The 21,761-nt window shown below is 39.8% G+C and overlaps 1 protein-coding gene and 1 pseudogene across 1 annotated transcript; both read right to left on the bottom strand.

Moving 5' to 3' along the window:
* Positions 1–1,004: 1,004 nt before the first annotated feature.
* On the bottom strand, positions 1,005–2,304 carry LOC149842799 (prohibitin-1, mitochondrial-like; annotated as a pseudogene).
* A 9,027-nt stretch (positions 2,305–11,331) lies between these two features.
* On the bottom strand, positions 11,332–12,666 carry LOC149842798 (uncharacterized). The gene is made up of 3 exons (XM_090001590.1): positions 12,537–12,666; positions 12,375–12,450; positions 11,332–12,253 (listed from the first exon to the last, which is right to left on the bottom strand). Exons 1-3 carry the CDS (start codon positions 12,573–12,575, stop codon positions 11,436–11,438), a joined length of 933 nt encoding a protein of 310 aa, XP_089857716.1. The 5' UTR covers positions 12,576–12,666; the 3' UTR covers positions 11,332–11,435.
* Positions 12,667–21,761: the final 9,095 nt, after the last annotated feature.

Genomic DNA, 21,761 nt, shown 5'->3' with positions numbered 1-21,761 from the left:
AATACATGTTAACTGGTTATTTTGCTTAAATGGTGATATCTGTTATTTATTAAATATCTCCTTATGCTTAATAGTTATTTCCTATTATGTGAATACTTAATTGAATTATGAATTTGTCATAAATTCATACCTCTAAGATATTGCATAAATCTTATTTATATTTTTTATGCTCATTTATTTCATTAGAGGGATTCATATGCAGATTTTTTTGGATTTTTGACACTCTTACTTTTATGGTTTTCGCAGCCACAGAGAATCAGTGAAATGACTAGCTTCTTAAAGAGCTACGAGTGTCACAATCTTGCTAGACAGTTCACCGAAGGATACTGTGACTCAGTTTTCCTTTATTTACTTTTATGTCATTTAAATAACTCTGATATGTCTCTTGTAATTAGTGTTAAACATTCTTTATTTCATAATTAATAAATAATGAGTTGCTATAGTTTGGGGTGATAAATGTAAGATCTTTTGTGGTGTGTTTGACTATTCAATTGAGAGTGAAACGGTAAAGGCCTCTGGGATCTGAAAATATTTTCGCAATTGATTTAAAAAAAAAATCTGCATTTTTAAGAAGTATGAGTTGGGGTCGTTACATTTGTAGTGCATTGCTTGAGTGCAAACCTGATCAATTTTGCCGACTCCCATTAAGAGCAAATCTGATTAGATTTGTAAAGCTTTGCTTTAGTGCAAACTTGATCGGTCTACAATTTCAAGAAGTAATAAAAAAAAATGATTCAAGTGTCATTTTTTAGTAAATTTATCATTAGTCAGATTTTTATATAAAAAACTGAAAACCCTTATCCAAACTCAGCACTCAAGCACAAAAAGAGTTAGGCACCTACCTTTTTCATCCTTACAAAAATTGCCCGGTAATTTCAATCATTATGGTCTTTTGACATGTAAATAGACATCATTCACAAGGAAGTCTTATATGATTCTATCGCTCTAAAAAAAAATAAGAGCCCGAATACCACTCGATGCAGAACGTCTACCACTATTGGAGATAAGGTTGGAAGACACGCCTTGTCATTTCTTTGGTGTGTCCGGATTGATCGTTTGGAGGTTCAGCAACAGATCTTCTGAGCTCAAAAATACCCTATTGGCAGAATTTGAGATCGTCTGTGCTATCTCCCTTGCAGCTTCAATTTTTCTTAATGTAATGAATGCAGGATTGTTAGAAATGGTTTGACCAATCAGCTGAGCACTCTTGGCCTCACCCTGGACAAACACAAACTAAATAGATTAAACAAACTAGTTGCAGGAAGGTTACATGCAATGAAACGTGGAGGTCAATGCAGCATAAAACCAAGATAATTTTGAGTAGATGCCGAAAAAATGAAACCACACACGCAGCAATGGAATGATGATCTTGACGAGAGAACCAAAGGCGATTTCTCACCTGTTCTCCGATAATAGCACTCTTTTCGTCATGTTCTGCCTTCTCCACAACAAACTTCTCTCGCTCTTTTTCTTGTGCATTAATCTGCTTAGCTTCAATTGCAACAGTAAACTCCTTCCCATGACGTTAGACTTGTGATGGAGACATCATCCAGTGCTGTGTTGAAATATGCTGTTCTATCAGTCAGTATTTTCCTTATCTCCCTACTAACAGTCTGCAAAGTTGACACAGTTATTTATTATGCATTGATCAAAAAGGGTCAAGAGACTAATACTTGTAGTACATAATGTGATCAGCATCTTCAGCCATGTTTAAACCAGAGCATGAAGTTAGTTTCAAAATGTAAACTTGATTTGTTGATTGTTTAATTGAAATGCCCAAAGGTTATTGAGAGATTGGCAGAGCAGTTAATCATAACTTGTGACCATGATGACAGCCACTACCTTAAATCTGGAAAAGTTACAAGCTCATACCTCTCGCTGAGAGATCAGCTGGCTGGCATTGTATTGTGCAACCACTGCTTTTAGAGATTCATGAATTATTGAAGGCAGGACTCTCTCATTGTAATTTTCACCAAGCGCTCGGTAGATTGTTGGTAATTGATCTGGTATGGGTGGAGTAAGAACTCGAAGAGCAACTCTGACCTGAGTAGATGCATGACCATCACATGTGATTCAAAATTTTAAGTTGTAAACAAATTTGAACAGGAAAAATACAAAAAAAAACTAAAATCTCTCTCTCTCTCTCTCTCTCTCTGCCAGCAGATTGACCTCTGTTGGAGGTAAGGTGAGTTGTAGATATCATGGTACATCACGAGGGTTATGAAATAAATGCCAATGCTTGTTCTCAATTGCTTTTTCTGAAAGAGTATCTGTACCACTAGCAACCAGCCAGTAAGATCTCATGTAGTTCTCTTTGTTTAGAGAATAAGTTACTCTTGTGGTGAGAATAATATGTATATGACCCATTAAAAATCAAGAAATGTAACTTAGTGTTTGTATTTAATGGTTCTCATTATTTTGTTTTTTGAGCAAGGCATTGGCTCTTTTGTTGGATAATCAGTTGTGAGTATTGAGGGTATTCTGCAGTTTCAACTCCAATCTATTTCATTTATTGCCAAAGAATATAACAAATCAGAATTTACAATTTGTTGGAAGCCTTCTTGATCATGATCTACCAATTTCCATTAGGGTAGAGACATTGCATAATAGAAGAATTGTTACATGCATTATATTTTTTTGAGTATGCTAACACTGGAAGTATATAATATAAATAAAGTATGCGTGATTATGCATGTGTATTGGATTTGACACTGTGCATATATTAGATTGATAAACAAGTTCACATTACTATCAAACGAACAACCCTCTTCAACCTCTCAAATGGTTATTAGAAACATCAAATTTTCAGGGAGAAACTGGATCATACAATATTGTGCAGAATAAGGTGGGCATAAGAGTAAACTATACGAATTCAGTAATAATCATCTTAATATTGGTTTATGTTTGATCTTAATTGATTGTAGTACATGTGTTGCACCTTTTCATTGGTTGTTGATTATTCTATTGATTAATCAAAATTATTGTCAATTTCTATACTTATCTATGCATTTTTAGCTTGTAAATGTTTCTCATTTTTTATGCACCCTTTTTCCTTTCACAATTTAACAAATTGATGACCTAAATGTTCAGGTATCTGCTACTGTTTTACCATATGAAAAAGCTGCTCAACTGTGTGGTCGATATCTACCTGATTACATCTCTAAGGTTAGCTGATTGGTTAGGCATTAATCTAGGTCAGCCTGAATTACTTAATGTTGTTTGCCTAGGAGAGCATACGCTATTGGCTTCATTTGTAGTTTCCAAACATGAGTTGCCCATGCCTTGGATTTTGAATATTTTGACAATCCATTTATTATATCAATCATGACGTGCTGCATGCATGCAAAGTATCTAAGCACTAGAGCTTAGTTCTGTCAGCAACAAAAAGAGGGTTAGATACAAATAATCCTCCCTTTGGTATATGATTACGAGTGAAATGATATGCTGATTGTATGCTTCCATAGTGAAACTGCCTAGTATATGATCACAATGAAATTAACATATCTGGATAAAAAATGAACTAGCTATGACATTAGTCTTAAAGAAAAAAAAGTGCGCTAAACACATTACTTTGGTTGTTCAATATTTTGTCTTAAAGAAATATGATTTTATGCACATGTTAGTCGTGATATGTCATTTGTATTAAAAATAAATTGTTTTTGTGATAGCATATCTATGATTTAATCTGCAAATAACATGCATTGTGATGCGATTAAACTTGAGTCCCTTTAATCTAGTCATGTCATATGAATTTTACGTTGAGATCAACATGCATAATTTCTTAAATCCCGAAAGTGACGACCTGTAAAAAGAGCTACCTGATTTGCGGTCAGAGTACAACCACCATGGAGAGTAGGCCGTCTGTGATTTAACGACATAGAAACTCTATTTTGTTGCATGCTTAGTAAGATATAAAGTGTGAACCCTAATGATATTTTAAGATTGAGAGTGAGATTCATCATGATTATTTCACGAAATCACTCGTGGAAGAATGAGTGAAACACGAGCTTAAGAGTATTGTTCAATGTAATAAACTTAAAATACGACTTACAGTTGTATTCACATAGTATTTGAGACTCTAGACAACTATAGATGGTTGAAAGTCATTGTGGCTAAGATGTACTATAAACCATGCAGAGATTGAGTTTGAGCCTGACTTCTCGACTAGCTACCGGTGGTGTTTTTCTTGTTATTTCACTGTAATGCCTAGTGATCTGGGGATTACTATGAGTGTATGATTCATAATATAGCTAACATTATATAATTGGGGTGTTCTACGCGAGTTGCTACACCCACGGATAGCTATGACCGGTATAGCCGACTTAGTGTTATAGTTTGGTGTGAGTTAGTGTTTTATTGAAAAAGTTAAGAGGAAAAAAATTAAAACATACAAACCTTATGTGATTTGTCGAAAACTAAACTTAGAGTAGAGACTTAGAGCCCACTATAATTGTAAGTTAAAGTCATTATTTACTTATAAATATTCTTTATTGAGTTGTAGACTCATTTCCTGTATAATTACAACGGTAGGTTTCATGCACACTAACATAGGCAGAATGTGATCAACTACTCAAACTTTGCAACAAAATACTTGTTGATTTATTTTCTTGTCATCGAATAGTTATGCAACCATTATTTCTGCATGTTATGAACTTTGTGAAAGAAATTGAGTTATTAGAAAAATAAAAAAAATGTAACTATGTTTTCTTTGTGTGAACTTTGTATGTTTTTTCTTTGGAAAGTAATGCCAACTTGACTTAGACTCTTAAGGTCCTAGATCGGGGTATTACAAAATAGTATTGAAGCCAGGTTCATAAAAAAAAGTTTATCATTCAAAACAAGTTCAATGACATAGAATATAGTATAAGTCTCTACTCTCTAAAAATACGATAGTGACTTGGTTGTTTTGTAATTAAGAATGACTAGCGAGTGCGATAATTATAGAGATCATAGGGCGTAAGAACCTTTTAGGCCATCGATCGTAGAGACAGAAGAATTCATCGATGCAATGACGATGATTGCTGGAATCATGACGAGCATGACTCAAATAGTGCAAGAGTTGACATCACAACTCCCACCGATCTATATTATAATTGAAGAAAGAAAAACGTATTGACATAACGACCCCGACATTACTCAGTAGTGATGCCCGCAGTCCTACGAATGATAGCCACAACTCTATGGGCAAGACTCAGCAGTTTCACCATCTAAGAGCTCGGTCAGTGCGTGGTGCGTGGGTGAACGGTGAAGGACTTAATTATAGTTTTATCTCATATCTTTTGGTGTTCCTGCGATGTCATTCGATGAATTGATGTACTAAACTATGGTTTAGTAGTCTTAGCATGGTGCATTGGTTAAAACTCTCTGTCCCTTTCCTTAACAAGTTAGAAATTACTAAAACCGTGTTTTTTGCTTTTAGGCAATCATTTCTCTGCTTTAGGTTGAAAACTCTACGTCTCTTTCTTCAAATAGTATAATATGACATATCTTCTTTGACCTGCACACCTACTCGCATTGCACCCACCAATGAAGTGGTTATGCATGAGCTCACACAAAGATACAGCACCGTCGTGTCTTCTTTCTAACTCAAGTTTTCATGTTGGGCCCAGACTTGAAATGAATAGGAGCTTTACACTGTGGATTAGTTATTTCTTGCAAGCCATGTCATAATCTTTTTTCTCCTACTATTTTTCCTCCAATGAGGAATGGGGGAAACCACCCTTAGGACTAGAGACCTAGTCACGCTGGCTGACTGCGATACTAACGGTCGCTTTTCTGGCAGTGTAAACCCGTGGTGCACCATTTGCCCCCCAGGGAGTCGCCTTACTTTGGCACAAGCAAGGACCATAATGCATTTTCCCCTTCTTATATGCTAGGGGTTGATACCCATGAAAATGGAATCTTGACCACCCATCTTTTGTCCAAGCCCCCCTTCCCACTACACCAAACCCCTTGGGGCTAATTTTTTCTTTTAACATTTAAAACTTGAATTTTCAATGAAAGAAGCATTGTCATACATCTCAATTGAGTAGAGGCTGATACTTTTAGTCTATGGTAAGGGGCCCTTTGACAACATGCGTTTTTTTGCAGCATACTTCTCTCTCTCTCTCTCTCTGTGTGTGTGTGTGTGTGTGTGTGTGTGCACGCCTGTGATGCACTAGCCCTGACTGAACCTTTGAAGGCTTCAAAGTGGCTTTTCCATTTCAAAATTTCAACAAAGCCAATGCTAGATCTTAACTAAAAAGTTGCAAAAACAGCACTCTAATTACTTACAGCTTAGTGAGTAAAAGTAAAAGAAAACCTTGTCAGACCTGTTCGATCAAAGTAGTAACTAGTAACTAATTATAACATAGACAATAATTCTTGTAGGTCCACGAGCAGGCATATATACACACACACACAGAGAGAGAGAGAGAGAGAGAGAGAGAGAGAGAGAGTACATAAATGATAAATGATGACCTTAGAGCCTTTGTTCTTTTTACTGTCCTTCAAAGCTCCCACTCCTTTCGTAGTGAATGATGACCACCTTAGTCTTTGATTTTAAAGTGAAAATGAAGTGTTTATTTTCTATCTTCAGTTTGACAACCCTAATACAATCAAAGGAAATTGAACTTGCCCATGGTTCAGTTGGAAAAAATAAGTCTCACAGCTGCCTTTTATACCAAGTTTCTGCCCATTTCGTGTGTGTGTGTATGTGTGTATGTGTGTAAAACGAGTGTAAAGGCAATTTATACACAACCATCACATACCAAACCCTAAACGATGGCTGTGGGTGGGAATGATTGCCTATAGTGACTCACGTAATTGACAGCACAGTGAGATGACATTGGCCTTGAGCTCTGCTTGGGAGCCCGGAGTTGGTGGGTGTTGGGGGGGATTCACAGAAATCCCAACACCTGCCACTATTTGGGAGCTAGGATACGACAAATTCCAAATTGGTTGTTGTTGGCAACATTAACGCAGGACATCCTTGCCAGCTCCCTTCTCAACTCCTCTGGCCCGCTGCCTTCTCAACTCCTTTTAAGCCTTGTTTGGAAACTAGCCGTTGGAGGTAGCCGGAGTGAGTAGGGAATATCGAGCACCAAAGTCATTTGTGATGAATGCAGTGGTAGAAAATAATGACTCCACCAGTTCCACGTTTCACTTTCCACCTGGATGAGGTGGTGGTTGCCAACTACTACTTGCTCCGGCAACCTTCTCTTTTTAGCTGCATTCCAAACAGCCGCACAAGTGAAAGTGGTAAATTCCCAGTTGAACCGTTCCACTTATCCCAAATAACCATGTGGATTTGCTAAAACCACAAATTTTGAGGATTTCGCATCTGCATCCTCAATTGCTACTGATTGGCAGTTTCTGAACAGGGTCTTAATTACTTTATATGGGCGGTTTACGAGCTTGTAGTTGGCAAGGAGATGCCAACTTCAACCACTTGCCGAATACCAGCTCCCAAACAGTGGTGAGTGTTGGCAAATCCCAAAGCTCATAAATCCTGGATTTTGGGATATCCAAGATTTGGCATTTCAATGCCAAATAAAGACTCCAAAATGGTCCTTACTCTTATTGGTTTTATTGCTTACCAATGACCTTCCATCTTTCACCTCTCTTTCTCTCCGTTTGATATTTAAGAATTAAGGGGAAACTCCAAACGAGGTGGTGGAACTCTAGAGAAAATGACACACTGCCATATGAACATGGACCACCCCCAAGCGGTAAAACCCCCTTCTCACACCAGGGAACTGCTGCTTTTGCCTTACGAAAGGATGCACACCTCGAGTATTGAAATTTTAACCTCCTTTATAACGTCCTTTAGCTTTCATGCCAACCCACCTAGCCAGGTGTATGGAGCCTAGGGGTGGCAATCATGTCGGGTTGGCGGGTCGACCCGACGGGTTGGCGGGTCAGCAAACCTCAACCCGAACCCGACTCGTTTATTAAACGGGTCGGTTGTGGCAAACATGAACCCGGCCCGTTTAATAAACGGGTAACCCGACACGACCCGCCAACCCATTTAATAAATGGGTTGGGTCGGGTAAACGGGTTCTCAGGTTGGCAGGTCGGGTTGACGGGTCGGGTTGGCAGACAGGTTGGCGGGTTGACCCGCCCGCCTAACCCGTTTATTAAACGGGTCAGCCGGGTTGACGGGTCGGGTTGGCGGGTTGGTAGACAGGTTGGCGGGTTGACCCGCCCGCCTAACCCGTTTATTAAACGGGTCAGCCGGGTTGGCGGGTTGGCATACCCCCAACCCGAACCCGACCCGTTTAATAAACGGGTAGGCGGGTCAACCCGTTTATTAAATGGGTTGGCTTAAGCCCAACCCGAACCTGCCTAAGAGGTGGGTTGGCGAGTCGTGCCAGGTTTTGCCACCCCTAATGGAGCCCATGTAAAGACTGGCAAATGCAAAAGAGGGAGGATCATGTGAAATGTGATTGCACATTTTTAGTGTGCTGATGCACCATCTTTGGGATGCAGCCTATCAGCTGTGGGGTCCCAACAGCAGATGGTTGGTGTTGAGGTGCAGCAGCGCACTAGAAGTGTGCAATCACATTGCACCTGATCTCAATTCAATGCAAAATGCTTCAAGCTGTCCGAGGCACAAAATTCTGTTTAATTTTCAAGATACTGTTTGCTGTATCTAGAGCATAGCTCTCTCGCACCAATTTCACAAACGTTAAATCGCATCAAACTAAAGCTAAAGCAAGATTGTCTCTAGTAGCTGTAGCTGAAACGTTGCTCTCTCTCTCCAGTTATCTGCTTTTTGCAAGTTGTCATAAAGATTCAAATAATTGCTTTGGCAGTCTTTATGCTTAAATGTAGTAAAAATACAGCTTGGCTTTTCCATTCAGTCATTTTTTGCGTTTAGATTCCAACCTACCTTCTGCCTCAACGTGACCAGTTTCTTTTGGATCTACTCAAATCACACCCTTAAATAGAGGAGCCTTCCATCACCTCTGTGGAATCTGTATTAAAACAAGTGGGGGTGTAGCTGCCTACCAAAAAACAAGAGCAACTCTCTATGATAGGGCACAACTTTTTCTTTTTCTTTTCTAGGCATTGTTCCTCCATGATCCAATAATAACCAAAACAATATGTTCCTTAATAATAGATTATGGTGAGAATTAATTGAAACCCTCAAGGAACATATTCAAAAGAACCAGGTGGAAATTGACAAAAGTTGGAGCTTGGGATATGATCTTAGCGAGATTCGGTCAACTGATAAATCATCTAAGGTACTGTTTGATATTTGGATTACTTGCAACAACTGACAAATGAACTGAATTGATCTCTTCAAGCTTCGCGCGTTTTTGCTCAATATAAGCATCAACTCAAGCCCAGGCTGAACCATTATGAGCATCAGCTCACCCTATCTAGCTCGTTTACCAAAAAATTAAAAGAAAAATAGAAGATGAGCGCTCAAATTTATTTGCATTTTTTTCTTACAAGCCATCTAACAGATCAGCTATTTACAGTCATTTTTCTTTTTTCCAATACAAAATATCTCACAAGTTGGGCAACTTTTTGTAAATTAATGTGAAGAGATGAACTAACATTTTGTAACTAAGCCATGCTCCACGAATAATTTATTCATGTGTTGGTATGTGATATATATCCAATAAAATGTACGCATATTTTATCAATACAAGTTATCCAAACTTATGCGAGCCAGGGCGAGCCTAGATGAGCATCCTTGCTGGTTAAGCTTGGCTCATTTAAGAAAACAAACTCATAATGAACTGAACACAAATAATAACCAAATACAGCTACACCCTAGGCCGAGCCTGAGCCAAGCTGAGAGATGAACGGTGAGCTGTTCGTCTCATTTCCAAGCCATAGCTTTGACTTAGGGAGTTTCCCACCCTTGGCTTCACTTAGGGTTGTTTGAAAGCCTCGGATCTGAGATCTGATGTGGCATGGGGAAGGCTTATGTGGCATAGGCCAGAGGAAAATATCAAAAGCTTCTCAAACACAAGATCTCAGAATTAAGGATCTGAGATCCCCCATATACAAGGGAATAAGGGTGAGATCCTGCACCTGATAACAGGCAGAGAGGGTCCCTTCTTAGATTCTTGGACCTCAAACCCAAGGAACTCTCTTGGATTTTAGATCCGAGGATTTAAATGCACACATACATTTTTCCTGAATGGGTTGGGAATCGGGACACCAATAGCCTCAACCCAACATTACTACTAGATCCCTAGCATATATATAGAACCGTTTAGTTACTAAAAAGAGGTGGGATTTGTGGTTGTGTAATTAGAGTTTTCTGAATTTTTATACTCACCATCTCTTTTTTTTTTTGGGATAGTCCAAGGGAAAACACCCCCATCACCCACTGCACATTGGATGGCCTTGGGTTGGTAAAACCCTTGAGGACCCCCCAGACCACCGGGGAGTACACCGAGCTTTGACATTGCCCCAAGGAACACCACCTATGGGTTTTGAACTTGTGACATCCCAACAACTTGGTGACATTAAGTTAACCCTACCAGATGAGCAGAGCCCTTGTGAGCATACTCAGGCACTGACCTAGAGTAAATCCTCAGAGAAATCACCATCTCCTCTAATGCGGTTTCTTAATTATTCTACTGTTTAGTTGGCTAACTAGCACTCTCTCTCTCTCTCTCACACACACATCCTGACCTTGTTTGGGAATTGGGATAGAAGATAATCTGATGAGCAGTTCGGTCATCACATGGCAAGCAATCAAAATCAATTCTTAACAACAAAAAGCACAAATTTGAGAAAGATAACCAGCCCATCAACCAAACAAATACATCCACTTAAGAGATAACGATAACAATAACAGCCAGCCCACAATAAGCCAAACTTATCATGGCCAGCTAAGAGCAACCACAAGGTATGTGAGCTTTCCCCAAGATAACAATGGTTTTTTTAAACACAAAGAGAGGGAAGATGACCCCCCCAAATCACATTAATTTACTAGCGTTCAAGTGGGAATCTACTAGCCCTCCTCCACACTCGAAAGGATAAACCACCAACCAGAAGTGACAAAATTCCATAATGCAAACCAACTAATTTGTACAACCTAATCACCCATTTTTTTTTAAAAAAAAGGGCCAAAGTCTTATGTCCACCATGACCCAACTAAGTGATTAACTACTTAAAACTTTTTGCCCCTCTTTTTATAACCCATAATTAAGAAAGATAAGCACTGCCAATTAGCTCTTTTTTCAACTAAAAAGGCAAATATTTTTATCTAAAAACTATTATATATAAAAAAAACAGATTCCACACTATCTTTCCTTATTAAGCTAAAGTTTCTCCGTTTTTGCATTCTACTACACATCAGCAAAAATGTCATCCAAGAACAAGAAGAAAAAAAGAACAAAAGGGCATATAACCAAAAAAGAAAAATGTACAGGGAGGGCATGTCGACTTTGCTAACCTCCGCCGGAGATTCTCCTCCGGCGGATTCGTCACATCACCGAGCAACCGGTGGCGTTCTCGTCGTTGAACATGTAGTAGTCCTCCGGATTCTGCGGGTAAGATCCCGGCGGGACGTACCGGACGATCCCGCCGGAGCTGTACGGCACCATGAACGATGCGTCGACGTAGGGAGGGAGCGCGTAGCACCCGCCGTAGCTCAGAACGGGAGTGGCCGTGCTGTAATTCAAGGCCGGCGTCCATTGGCCCCATCCGGCGGATACCGGCGGAACCAGCGGTACGTATTGCTGGAGCAGCTGAGGATGGGGCGCCGGAGCAAGGAACGCTCCAGCACCTTGGGTGGTGATAGCCGGAGCCCCCGACGCTGCCGGAATCTGATCACCACCTCCGCCGCCAGTATTTGCGGCAACACCATTATCGGAATTCTCACCACTACCCTTCTTACCCTTCTTCTTACCTCCGCCACCACCACCACCGCCTTCGCCGGCCTTACCACCATCTGGCGGTGTCACCTCCCCGGCCGGTTTTTCGGCCGCGGCTGCTTTCGCCCCATCCCCATCGCCGGATTTCGCACCACCGGCATCCTTCGCCGCTCCATCTTTCGTTCCGCTGCCTCCGCCGTTCTTCTTTCCGGAATTCTCGGTAGATTTTCCAGCGGAGTCTTTCTCATTCTTGCCACCGCCCTTGCCACCCTCTCCAGCGGCCTTCTTGCCGGATTTATCCTCCTTCTCCGGCCATAATTCGGCGTGCTTTCCGTACTTCTGGAGCTTCTTGATCAGCGTATCGACGTCGATGTCTCCGGTGACCGTCACCTTCTGTTGGACGGAGTCCACGGTCGTCAAGAATACCCCTGCACCGGAAAACCACCAACCCAGAAAAGAAAAAAAAATCAAACCGAGTCAGAAACCACCATGAAACAAAGAAACCGCTCGGAAAACAACTACGGATTCGAGAAAACGAAGATTTCCGACCATCGATGCCCTGCAACACTTTCTTCACCTTCTTCTTGCAGCCTTCGCAGTGGATGTAAACCTTCAATACCCACGTCTGCAAACAAAGAAGAATAAGAATTACAGAGTGTGCGGGAAGTTACACCATCTTATGAGAGAGAGATAGAGAGAGAAAATGGGTACCTTGTATTTGAGAGGTTTAGAGGATTCATCTGTCTCCATTGCCAAGGAACGAAGGAAATGAAAAAGGGGTGGGCTGCTGCAGTAGAGAGAGAGAGAGGGAGAGAGAGAGAGAGAGAGAGAGGACGTTTTGGGAGGGATTTTAGGAGAGGTTTTCAGGGGAAGGAATGCAGAGGAACCTATAGTGTAATTGGAGGGAAAAGAGAGGCGGTTCTAGGGTATCATAAATGCCAAATTTTCGTACCATGAAGATCTTAAAAAAAAAAAAAGTATTATAATATTATGGTCTCACCGTAACACTGTTACTATTGGCATTTATGGTGAAAGTTAATTACTTCATTATAATATTTTATGACATAAGGGTGGAAGGCGCTTTTTTTTTTATCTTTTTACCTTTTTTTTTTTTAAAGGTAGGCTCATGCTTTTTCATATTGTTGAAACGTGAGTGGTATGCGAGGAGCCACTCAGAAAAAAAAAATGAGAAGGATTGAGATGGGCACTTAGATACACAAAATGAGAAAAGATGCACATACACTTAATGGAAGTTACAACAGAAAAGAATATGGAACTAACCTGATTGCCCTAATTTAATTGAGACCGAATCTGTTGGACAGCATTTTATAATGAGTCGATGTCCTTGTTGTTCATCTTCCAAAATTTTGTTGGGTTTCTTGAAGTCAATATAATGTTAGGCCCGTATGAGAGGGGACTTCAATTCAAATAGGTGAAGACAATGATGTACCTCTTTGGAATCTACACTATATCATGGTAGTTGAATCTACACTATACCATGATGGTGTATATAAGTACAATTTCGCAAAATAAAATATTATTGTCATTAATACACGCAACCCCTAATTTGGTGGCTCCAAATGGTTGGTATTTAGGATCTTACGCCATGAGAGAGAGAGAGAGAGACTTACGTTCGATCCAGCTCCTTGAAGATACGTGGATTAAGCATAATGGTCACTTCATAAAGATAAGGGAGGTTTAAAAAGATAGCGGTTTTTCTATCACCACTAGTCAACTGGAAAATTGGGGGCATGGTTATACTTTTTTGATTGACATATTTCAGTGGGTGGGCTTTTTCATGTGGTTCATAACGATCCAGTACGTTTGATAGCTTGTTCAGTGTTGGAAGAAATGAATAAAAAGAATAGAGCAGGACATTGGTTTTGTTAATTTTGTTCTTTTTGTGCTAAGTTTCTTAATCAATAAAAAAAAACTAATCAAGAAGAAAACCCTAATCTATAAAAATCAAACAAAAATCCCTAATCTAAGAAAACTCTCACATGTGAAAACCTAAAAATACCTTAAAAAGAAATTTGATTCAAACCGAAATAGAAGAAGAAAAAGAAAAAAGAAGAGAAAAAAAAAACTCATCGATGGCCTTACCCCCGACGACGCATCGCCCGGACGGCAGCCTCATCCCTGGCATCGGTGACTCCCTGTCTGTCAAGGGGAGAGAGAGACCCTTACCCCCGATTTTATTTTAACGTGTTTCTCACGTCCTGTTCTTTTTGTAATAGGAGAAGGGGTGTTACAAAAAGAACAACTTTTAAAGATGCGGAGTATCCACGGCATCCCTTGTTGAAATCACAGTCTCTTACATCCATTTCGGGCGGAGGACAGTGATTCAAACATACTCTTAGGTAGCAGCCTAGAGTATAGTTATGTGCATTAAGAACTAAGGGACAACTTTGATGAATGAGTGGTCATAGTCATACTCATATGGTTTGAATTGGTAGGCCCTCCAAAGATATGTGAATAGTGTTGCTACAGTTTTCCCAAGAACATGACCGCTTAGAGAAATGATCCTCTTAATTAATTGAGAGAGCCTCTTAGGGCTTTCATAGCATATTTTTCTTCCTTGCCAAAATTTCTCAAATCCCTATTCACAATTCACAAATGCAGCCTACGTTTTGCAAGAAAACCACTTTTTTTATTGACTGAAACCATGCACAACTTGGCATTCTTTTCCATAATCGCTAAAGATACTTTTTTTATGGCAATTTAGTGTTCTTCTTTCTAATCAATCGAAGTAATGACCCCACATAGTTTAAAGGCCATAATTAAGTCATTTGAGTACTATATGATTGAAACAAAGTCCTTTTATGGCTCCATGAGATAATTATTCACAACATGCACCATTTGATTCCTCCTAGATCTCATGTGTTGAAAAAGCTCGCATCTAAAAGCCATTGCTTTGCTCTAAACTAAAGAATATGAAGGTGAAAAGGAACAAAGGAGACTAAAAGAAAACATGTGAGCCAAGTGCATTTTGGTTAAAGGCTTAAAGGTGTGCTATGCCCCCCTTGAAGGGCAAATGACAGTGACAACTTCAGAAATTAAAAGAAAAGTAAAAAAAAAAAAAAACTTGGATGTAGAGTTCGTTTGGTGTCAACACAATTGTGACCAAATTCATGTATTTCAAATTTTCCATACACTGGGAGTTCATGAACTTGGTCACATCTAGATGATGCTAAACAAAATTTTCACTTAATTTTCACTTAACACTGCCTTTGAATGCCTCGGTTATCAAATCCTGGATATCAGATTTGAGATCTAGGGATTTAAAGTAAGGGTGTCAACAGGTCAAGTTTGGTTCGGACCCAGTGGAACCAGACTTGGACCAGATTTTTGGGTATGGTATCGAGACCGGACCCAGGTCTAATCGGGTACACTATAAGATAACCCATATCTGGACCCGATAAAAACTACATTAACCAGACCCAGACCATACTCGGCGAAACCATATTTTTTTATCATTTTTACATTGAAAATTTGTGGGTCTTAATCTAAACTTGGGCCTGGTATAAAATTTCACAAACTATACCCAAGTCCATGTATTAATTGGACCTTCAGGTCCGGACCTGGTTTTTAATCGGGTCTTCTTATTTATCACCATACTCAGACCCTATAGGGTTTGATTCAGGTCAAGGTTCGGGTAAACCGGGCCCGTTGACACTCCTAATTTAAAGTTCATGAATCTCTAGCTTGCCCCACCCACCCACAAACACCTACTCCTTATCCCAAAGTACCAGTCAAAGCTTCTCTCCATATGGAAATGAATATCATGATTATTACAAAATATGACATTTTCCTTAAAATGGAGTTGCCAATTTAAGCCTCAACAAACAAAATGCATAATTAGGGCTGTAAATATGTTGGTTATACAACGGATCCAACAGGAATCTGACTGAAATTTGTGCTTCTGATGGATGGAGTTATTCAGACCTGTATGAACTGATTCCCTCAGGATGCATTTGATACCCTCGGATCTCAGATCTGATCAATCTCGATCAGATTTTAAATCTACACACCTCCCCCTTTTATCTCACAAGGCTGTGGATCTCAGATCCGAGGTAGCCTTGGATCTGAGATCCACTGTTTGCAATCTGGGATCTTAGTGCCATTCCAGCCCCACATCCGTGAGACTCTGCCGCCACAGATCCAAGGATATGAGATTAATACAACGCCAACATTATTTGATTCCAAATTCGGAGAAATACCTATTGTACCATCTTTAAATTTTACTAGTTCACCTGCCATTACTTCCTCGAGACCACGAATAGGATCAATGCCATCGCCCATATCAGTGTTCACAATTTTTACTTCTCTATTATATTGCTCAATCTGATAGAGGATAGTATTACTAATTTCGTTGGGTCTAATAGTTACCAGTCCATGGGGTTCAAACGCATCGTCAGGTTCAGGCAGACATGGACCAAGGTAGACCAGATCTTGACCACATGTGGTCCAGTAAGATTCAGATCTAGAGCCACTTAGGATTTGTAAAGTTGGACATTGACTTGGACCCAGCAGGGTCCGTCCCAGATTTGATCTGCTAACAGACCTCCAGAGCAAAGTATGGATGGATGAGTTCTGGTCTCCCTTTTCCAGTCATTTTCACTAAAGCGATCTATGTTATTTGGCAGTAAGGGTTTCATCCAGAGCTTGAAATGCTAACCAAGTTCAGGAATTTCCATCCCTTTGTTGTTGTTCAAGAACTTGGTCGTGTGATACATGATCCCAAACGTACCCAAGACCACCTATTCTGTGAAATACATTCAAGATCAGGAACTTGGTCACATGGTGCCCCATGTACAATAAAAAAAATTGGTGCTAGTGATATAAAAACAGAGAAACACTTATGGTTCCCATGCTTTCCCTATATGTCATGATTTCCATTTTGGCTAATGCTAGGTTCACCTCCAAAGTTATAGTCCTCCTTTCTTGGCTTCCTATTTTTGTGTCACATGATGGAAGATAGAACTGAAAAAAAAAAAACAAATGAAAACCAAACCCAAGCACTTAAGCCTTTGGAAGGAATCTTCTCCAGGGCTTGTATGAAGTTATGAACTCCAAGCTAGCATGTAACTTGAGTGAAGCATCTCCTTCCAAAATAAAAAAGATACTTAAAAAAGATTTGTTTAAAAGTATAATCATGCAACACATTAGCACCTACCATTCTAAAAATCAAGGAAACACAATTTTTTAGGGAACCATCCTTTCAGTAATATAAAAAAAACAGGCTCAAGTTTTCTGAAAAGACATTTTGTGGCCCTTCTTTTCAATGAAACTTGAAGCGTGTAAAATTGTGCCTGCTGTATAATAACAAAAGCAAAACACACTTTTTCCAATCAAAGTTAAAAAATATATTTCATATGCATCTTAACCATGAAACTAGCTTTAGAACTATTTTTACAGTTTCATTGAAAACATGGTTTCTGAAATGAGTTTCAGAAAACATGGGCCCTGTTTTTGAGATATCAGGCAAAAGGACGAGACTCTAATTTCCAATTTCCATTTTTTTTTTTGAAAGGCAAGCTTGGGTCAGGCAGAGCCTTACCAGTTACACAACGATACCATTGGGATTCGAACTCGCAACACCTCAACATAAGGTGACGTGCAATAGCTGTTCCTACCAGACAAGGACAGCCCCGGTTGGTACCAATTAATAATTTGAGATAGAGAAGTTCCAAGTGCATCATCTACAGGTCTTTTTTGTATAATTTTCCATTAATGGTATATAAGGGAACAAGCCCTCACAAGAGCGTGCACTTGGCTAGGGGCGAGCACAGGCGGTGCAAACCCTGCACCATGATTTCTAATCGATCAGCCCCGATACAGATTATGATGAGGGAAGATCAGGTGCACGCTTTCAGTGTACTGCTGCACCTGATTGCTGATGCAGCCTGTCAGCTATGGGGCCTAACAGCTGATAGATGGTGATCAGTGTTAGGTGCAAGAAGGGAGGGGAGAGGAAATTTCAAGAAGAAACCTGGGGTGTTTTTCTTTTTTGGAAAAAGTTTGGTTTTGATGGTGTGAAATAGTCCCACATTGATCGTGTTTGAGTTTGTTGTGAGATTTATAATCCACATGTAAACTCTTACACTTGATTCTGAGAACAAGAGGGTGGGATGACTACCACACACGTGTGCGCCCTGCTCGCCGTGTTGGGCTGTGCTGATCAAGATATGCCTTTTGGAACTTATCAGAGTCACACTTGTTCAAATCTAGTAACTCTTTGCAAGAGTCATGTCTATTCAAAATGAGCAACTCTTCAAGAGTCATGTCCTTTCGAACAGATCTCTTCCACGTCTATATAAACATGGTTAGAGAGGTTCCAAAGGAACGGATGTACACTCAATCATCTCTCTCTCTAAAAGTGTGCAATCACATTGCACCTGATCCTCCCTCGATTATGACAACATTGCCCCGTGGGAGTACTCTCAGATTTGGCCTATGTGGTGAAGGTACACACTTCAGGTATCAAACTCATGACCTCCTTTAACTTGAACACTTTTAAACCCACTCACCCTAGCCAGTTGTATCGAGCTTTGGGATTATAAACTTATTATTGGCGATTGTGGAAAGGATTTAGCAAAAGAGGGCTGGACCAGGAAAGAAAAAAGTTCAGTAAAAAAGAGCTCAGACATGGATGCTACTTTAAAATTTTACTGCATTCAAGGGCTCGTTGGTTCTGGCCAAGAAATGTGATCTTGTACTTTAGTGAGGTTGGTGCGCTGTTGTTTCCTAAGACCATTGGTGGGTCAACCAAAAATAGATGGCTGTGCTCATATTCAGGTGGGACCCATCTCGTATAAGCCATAGAGCAGGTGTACCCTCCAAAGAGTAGGTGCCTTACTCTCTGAAAAAGATTCTTTTGCTCCTTATCCTGATGCTAACAGTCTGAGTAGACGATCCTTGGTCAGGCTCATTGTCATGAAAGAACTTCAATAACAGGAGACTAAGGACATGATTAGTGCTTTGGGTGAGTCGGTCTTACATAACTCAGACCAAGTTTAAGGCCCTAAGCATGATCATGGTCTGTTTTTTCCTAGCTTCTATGTGACATAATTTCCTGATTGCGACAAATGTAAAGGAGAGAAACACGGCAGGGTTTGCGAACTCTTAACTAGATCAATGGAGTTCATGAACTTGGGCAAATGGGGAATTGCAAAAATGCAGCTGGAGCCATGTACTGGGCAGTGGGCTCTTCAAGCAGGAAGAGGCCTTTCGCACTTGTAATAACGGGATGTACCGAACCTGCTGTCTGGGGCTGTCAATGGTTCAGGTATACTGGTTGGACGCGTTGGGGTTCTTTTGGTAGTGGAAATTTAAAAAAAAAAGGCAGTTATGAGCCATTAATCTTTCAAGACATTTTTGTACTTTCTCAGGCTTTTCACAAAAAGCATATTGCAAACAAGCGAAATAGTTGGAACAAGTTTACAAAATACAAAAAGAACAGCAAGTACTGAAAAAAAAGTCAAAACTACAAATATGAACCTTTCCAAGATATCAGCAATAAATTAAACATATATAGAGCTATATTTGATTCTTACATTAAAAAAACCCATAATACTTTCAATTTATTATATTTTATTAAGAGTCCATTCCTATACAATCAAGTATGTAGAATATATTATATAGTCAAATTGGAGAAAAACATAAAAATACCTTTCTAAAGCTCAGTAATATGGCAGTAAGCATGAATTGAAGTAGGCAGTTAACACCCTACTGTATATATGGTTAAGATTTGTTGCAATACTTTGTATGTGCAAACGACCAAGCAAATGTGGCAGGCTTTTTCTGATCAACATATTTTGCTTATTGAAAATCGGCTTTTGGATAGCCAGAATCTGACCTGTATACAAACTTTTTTGCCAATCCAAAAATCAAGTTTTTCGACTCGTAAAAGCATGTTTTTCCTCAAAAAACATGATCCAAGAATTGATTCTTACTAAATCAAGCATGTTGAACACATCTACGAGGTTAGATTTTGTCAAAACAACTCGCATGGTGAGATTTAATCTAGATTGTAGGTACAATCTTTGTACCAAATATAAACCTATATATATATATATAAGGTAATTAGAATATGTAAACCAGCAAATCATGTTTGATAGTATGCACACCATCAGGAGTGCAACCCATTCTTTCTCCTTCCTTTCTTTCCCCTTTTCCCTCCCACCACCTCCGCCACAGCCCCTTCTGTCTCCCCGCTGGTGGATGACCTTCCATTCCTTGGGTTCAGCTTTTCCTACCTGCACTCGCGCAACAGTAGGCTTTAGGGATGGCAGTGGACCGGGGAAAAACAGGGCCCTGTCTCCCCCCATTTGACAGGGGATGGAGGACATGAAACGGAAAATGAACCGGGGATGAAGGTTAAAATCAAAACCCATGCAGGAATGGAGGTAGGGATGGACTTACTCTTGCCCCTGCCCTGCCCTCAACCTCTATTAAAAAAATTACTATTATACCTTTATAAATATTATAAAATCCTATATATATATATATATATATATATATATATATATATTCATAACCCTAATATAAAACCCTTTCTCGAATCTCTCCTCTCTTCTTTCTCTGACGAGCCACGCAAGCTTCCATACCTCTTATCTCCTTGTTCTCTTTACTCTAACAGTAGAAGGCAGCAACAACGAAAGGATCAGAGAAATGAGGCCCCTTCCCACCTCGCATCGTTTGGACCGGGGATGAAGGACATGAAACAGAAAATGGACCAGGGATGGAGGTTAAAATCAAAATCCGTGGGGGATGGAGGCAGGGCTGGTGGGCAAAAATTTGAGAAGGTCTCCACCCCAGCCCCCACCCCTGCCCCAGTCTACTACCATCCCTAGTCGGCTCCTCACCTAGCCGATGAGCTTCTTCACCTTGTCACAATCGTAGGTGAGGTTTGAGAGCACATCGTGCACCACCAGCCGTTCGGCCAACCAGTCGTCCCTTTCTTGCTGCCCCTTCCCTCCCTCACCCTCCTCTCCCTCCGCAATGGACTCATCGGGTATACACTCTACAACCAAGAGAGAGTATGACTCACTGGCACCAACTACCTCACGATAGCGTCCTACAGTGAAGGTACCCAGAACCTAAGCTTCGATGGCTCATTTGTGCCGAAGATGGCGGTGCCAACAACTACAATGGATCAAAAGAGTTTTTGCGGGAGAGAGAGAGGACATTGTCCAAATCCCGATGGGTGGGTGGTGGGAGGGGAAAGGATAAAGAGAAAGGAGTGGTTACAATATTAGGATTAGATGGCTCCTACTCGTCTAAACCAACAAACATAATATATATATATATATATATATATATATATAAGAAAACTGTAATATGTTTGTTGTATGAATCAAAATTTTCATAGTTTTTTTTTGCAAATCTAACCCAGTTCATTGCGGTCCATTTGCTAGGATCAGATTTCTTGATCATCATAATTGGAACAAGAAATATGATTTTTTATGCTTAAATATTTATGAAAAATCTAAGTTGTTGATTTTCAACCCTTAAAAGATATTTATTATACATCATAATTGATTCTATAAAAACCAAGAGGCTAAATCACATCCGTAAAGTGAAATTTTTGAAAAAAGTAAAAAACCTATGAAAATCTTGGTTTATACTAGTAAACATATTTGCGGTACCCTATATATATATATATATATATATATATATATGTGTGTGTGTGTGTGAGAGAGGCTTGAAAATCAACGGCTCAAAATTTTTGCAAATATTCAAGCATACAAAATCACATTTCTTGATCCGATTACACACACACACATATATATATACCAAAGCTAGGCGCCTATCATGAGTTTTAACTGGGGTTTTTGAGGTGTTTTTCACAAATCCGACCCTACAAATGTGTTCAGCATGATCGAGTTGCTAAAGAACCACACTTAGACCTTGTTTTTTATGAAAAAACATGAA

Source organism: Nuphar pumila, chromosome 3, assembly GCF_984573655.1.
Source record: "Nuphar pumila chromosome 3, dmNupPumi1.hap1.1, whole genome shotgun sequence".
NCBI lineage: Eukaryota > Viridiplantae > Streptophyta > Magnoliopsida > Nymphaeales > Nymphaeaceae > Nuphar > Nuphar pumila.
The sequence above is the reverse complement of the archived record's forward strand: the minus strand, read 5'-3'. Positions and strand labels throughout refer to the sequence as shown.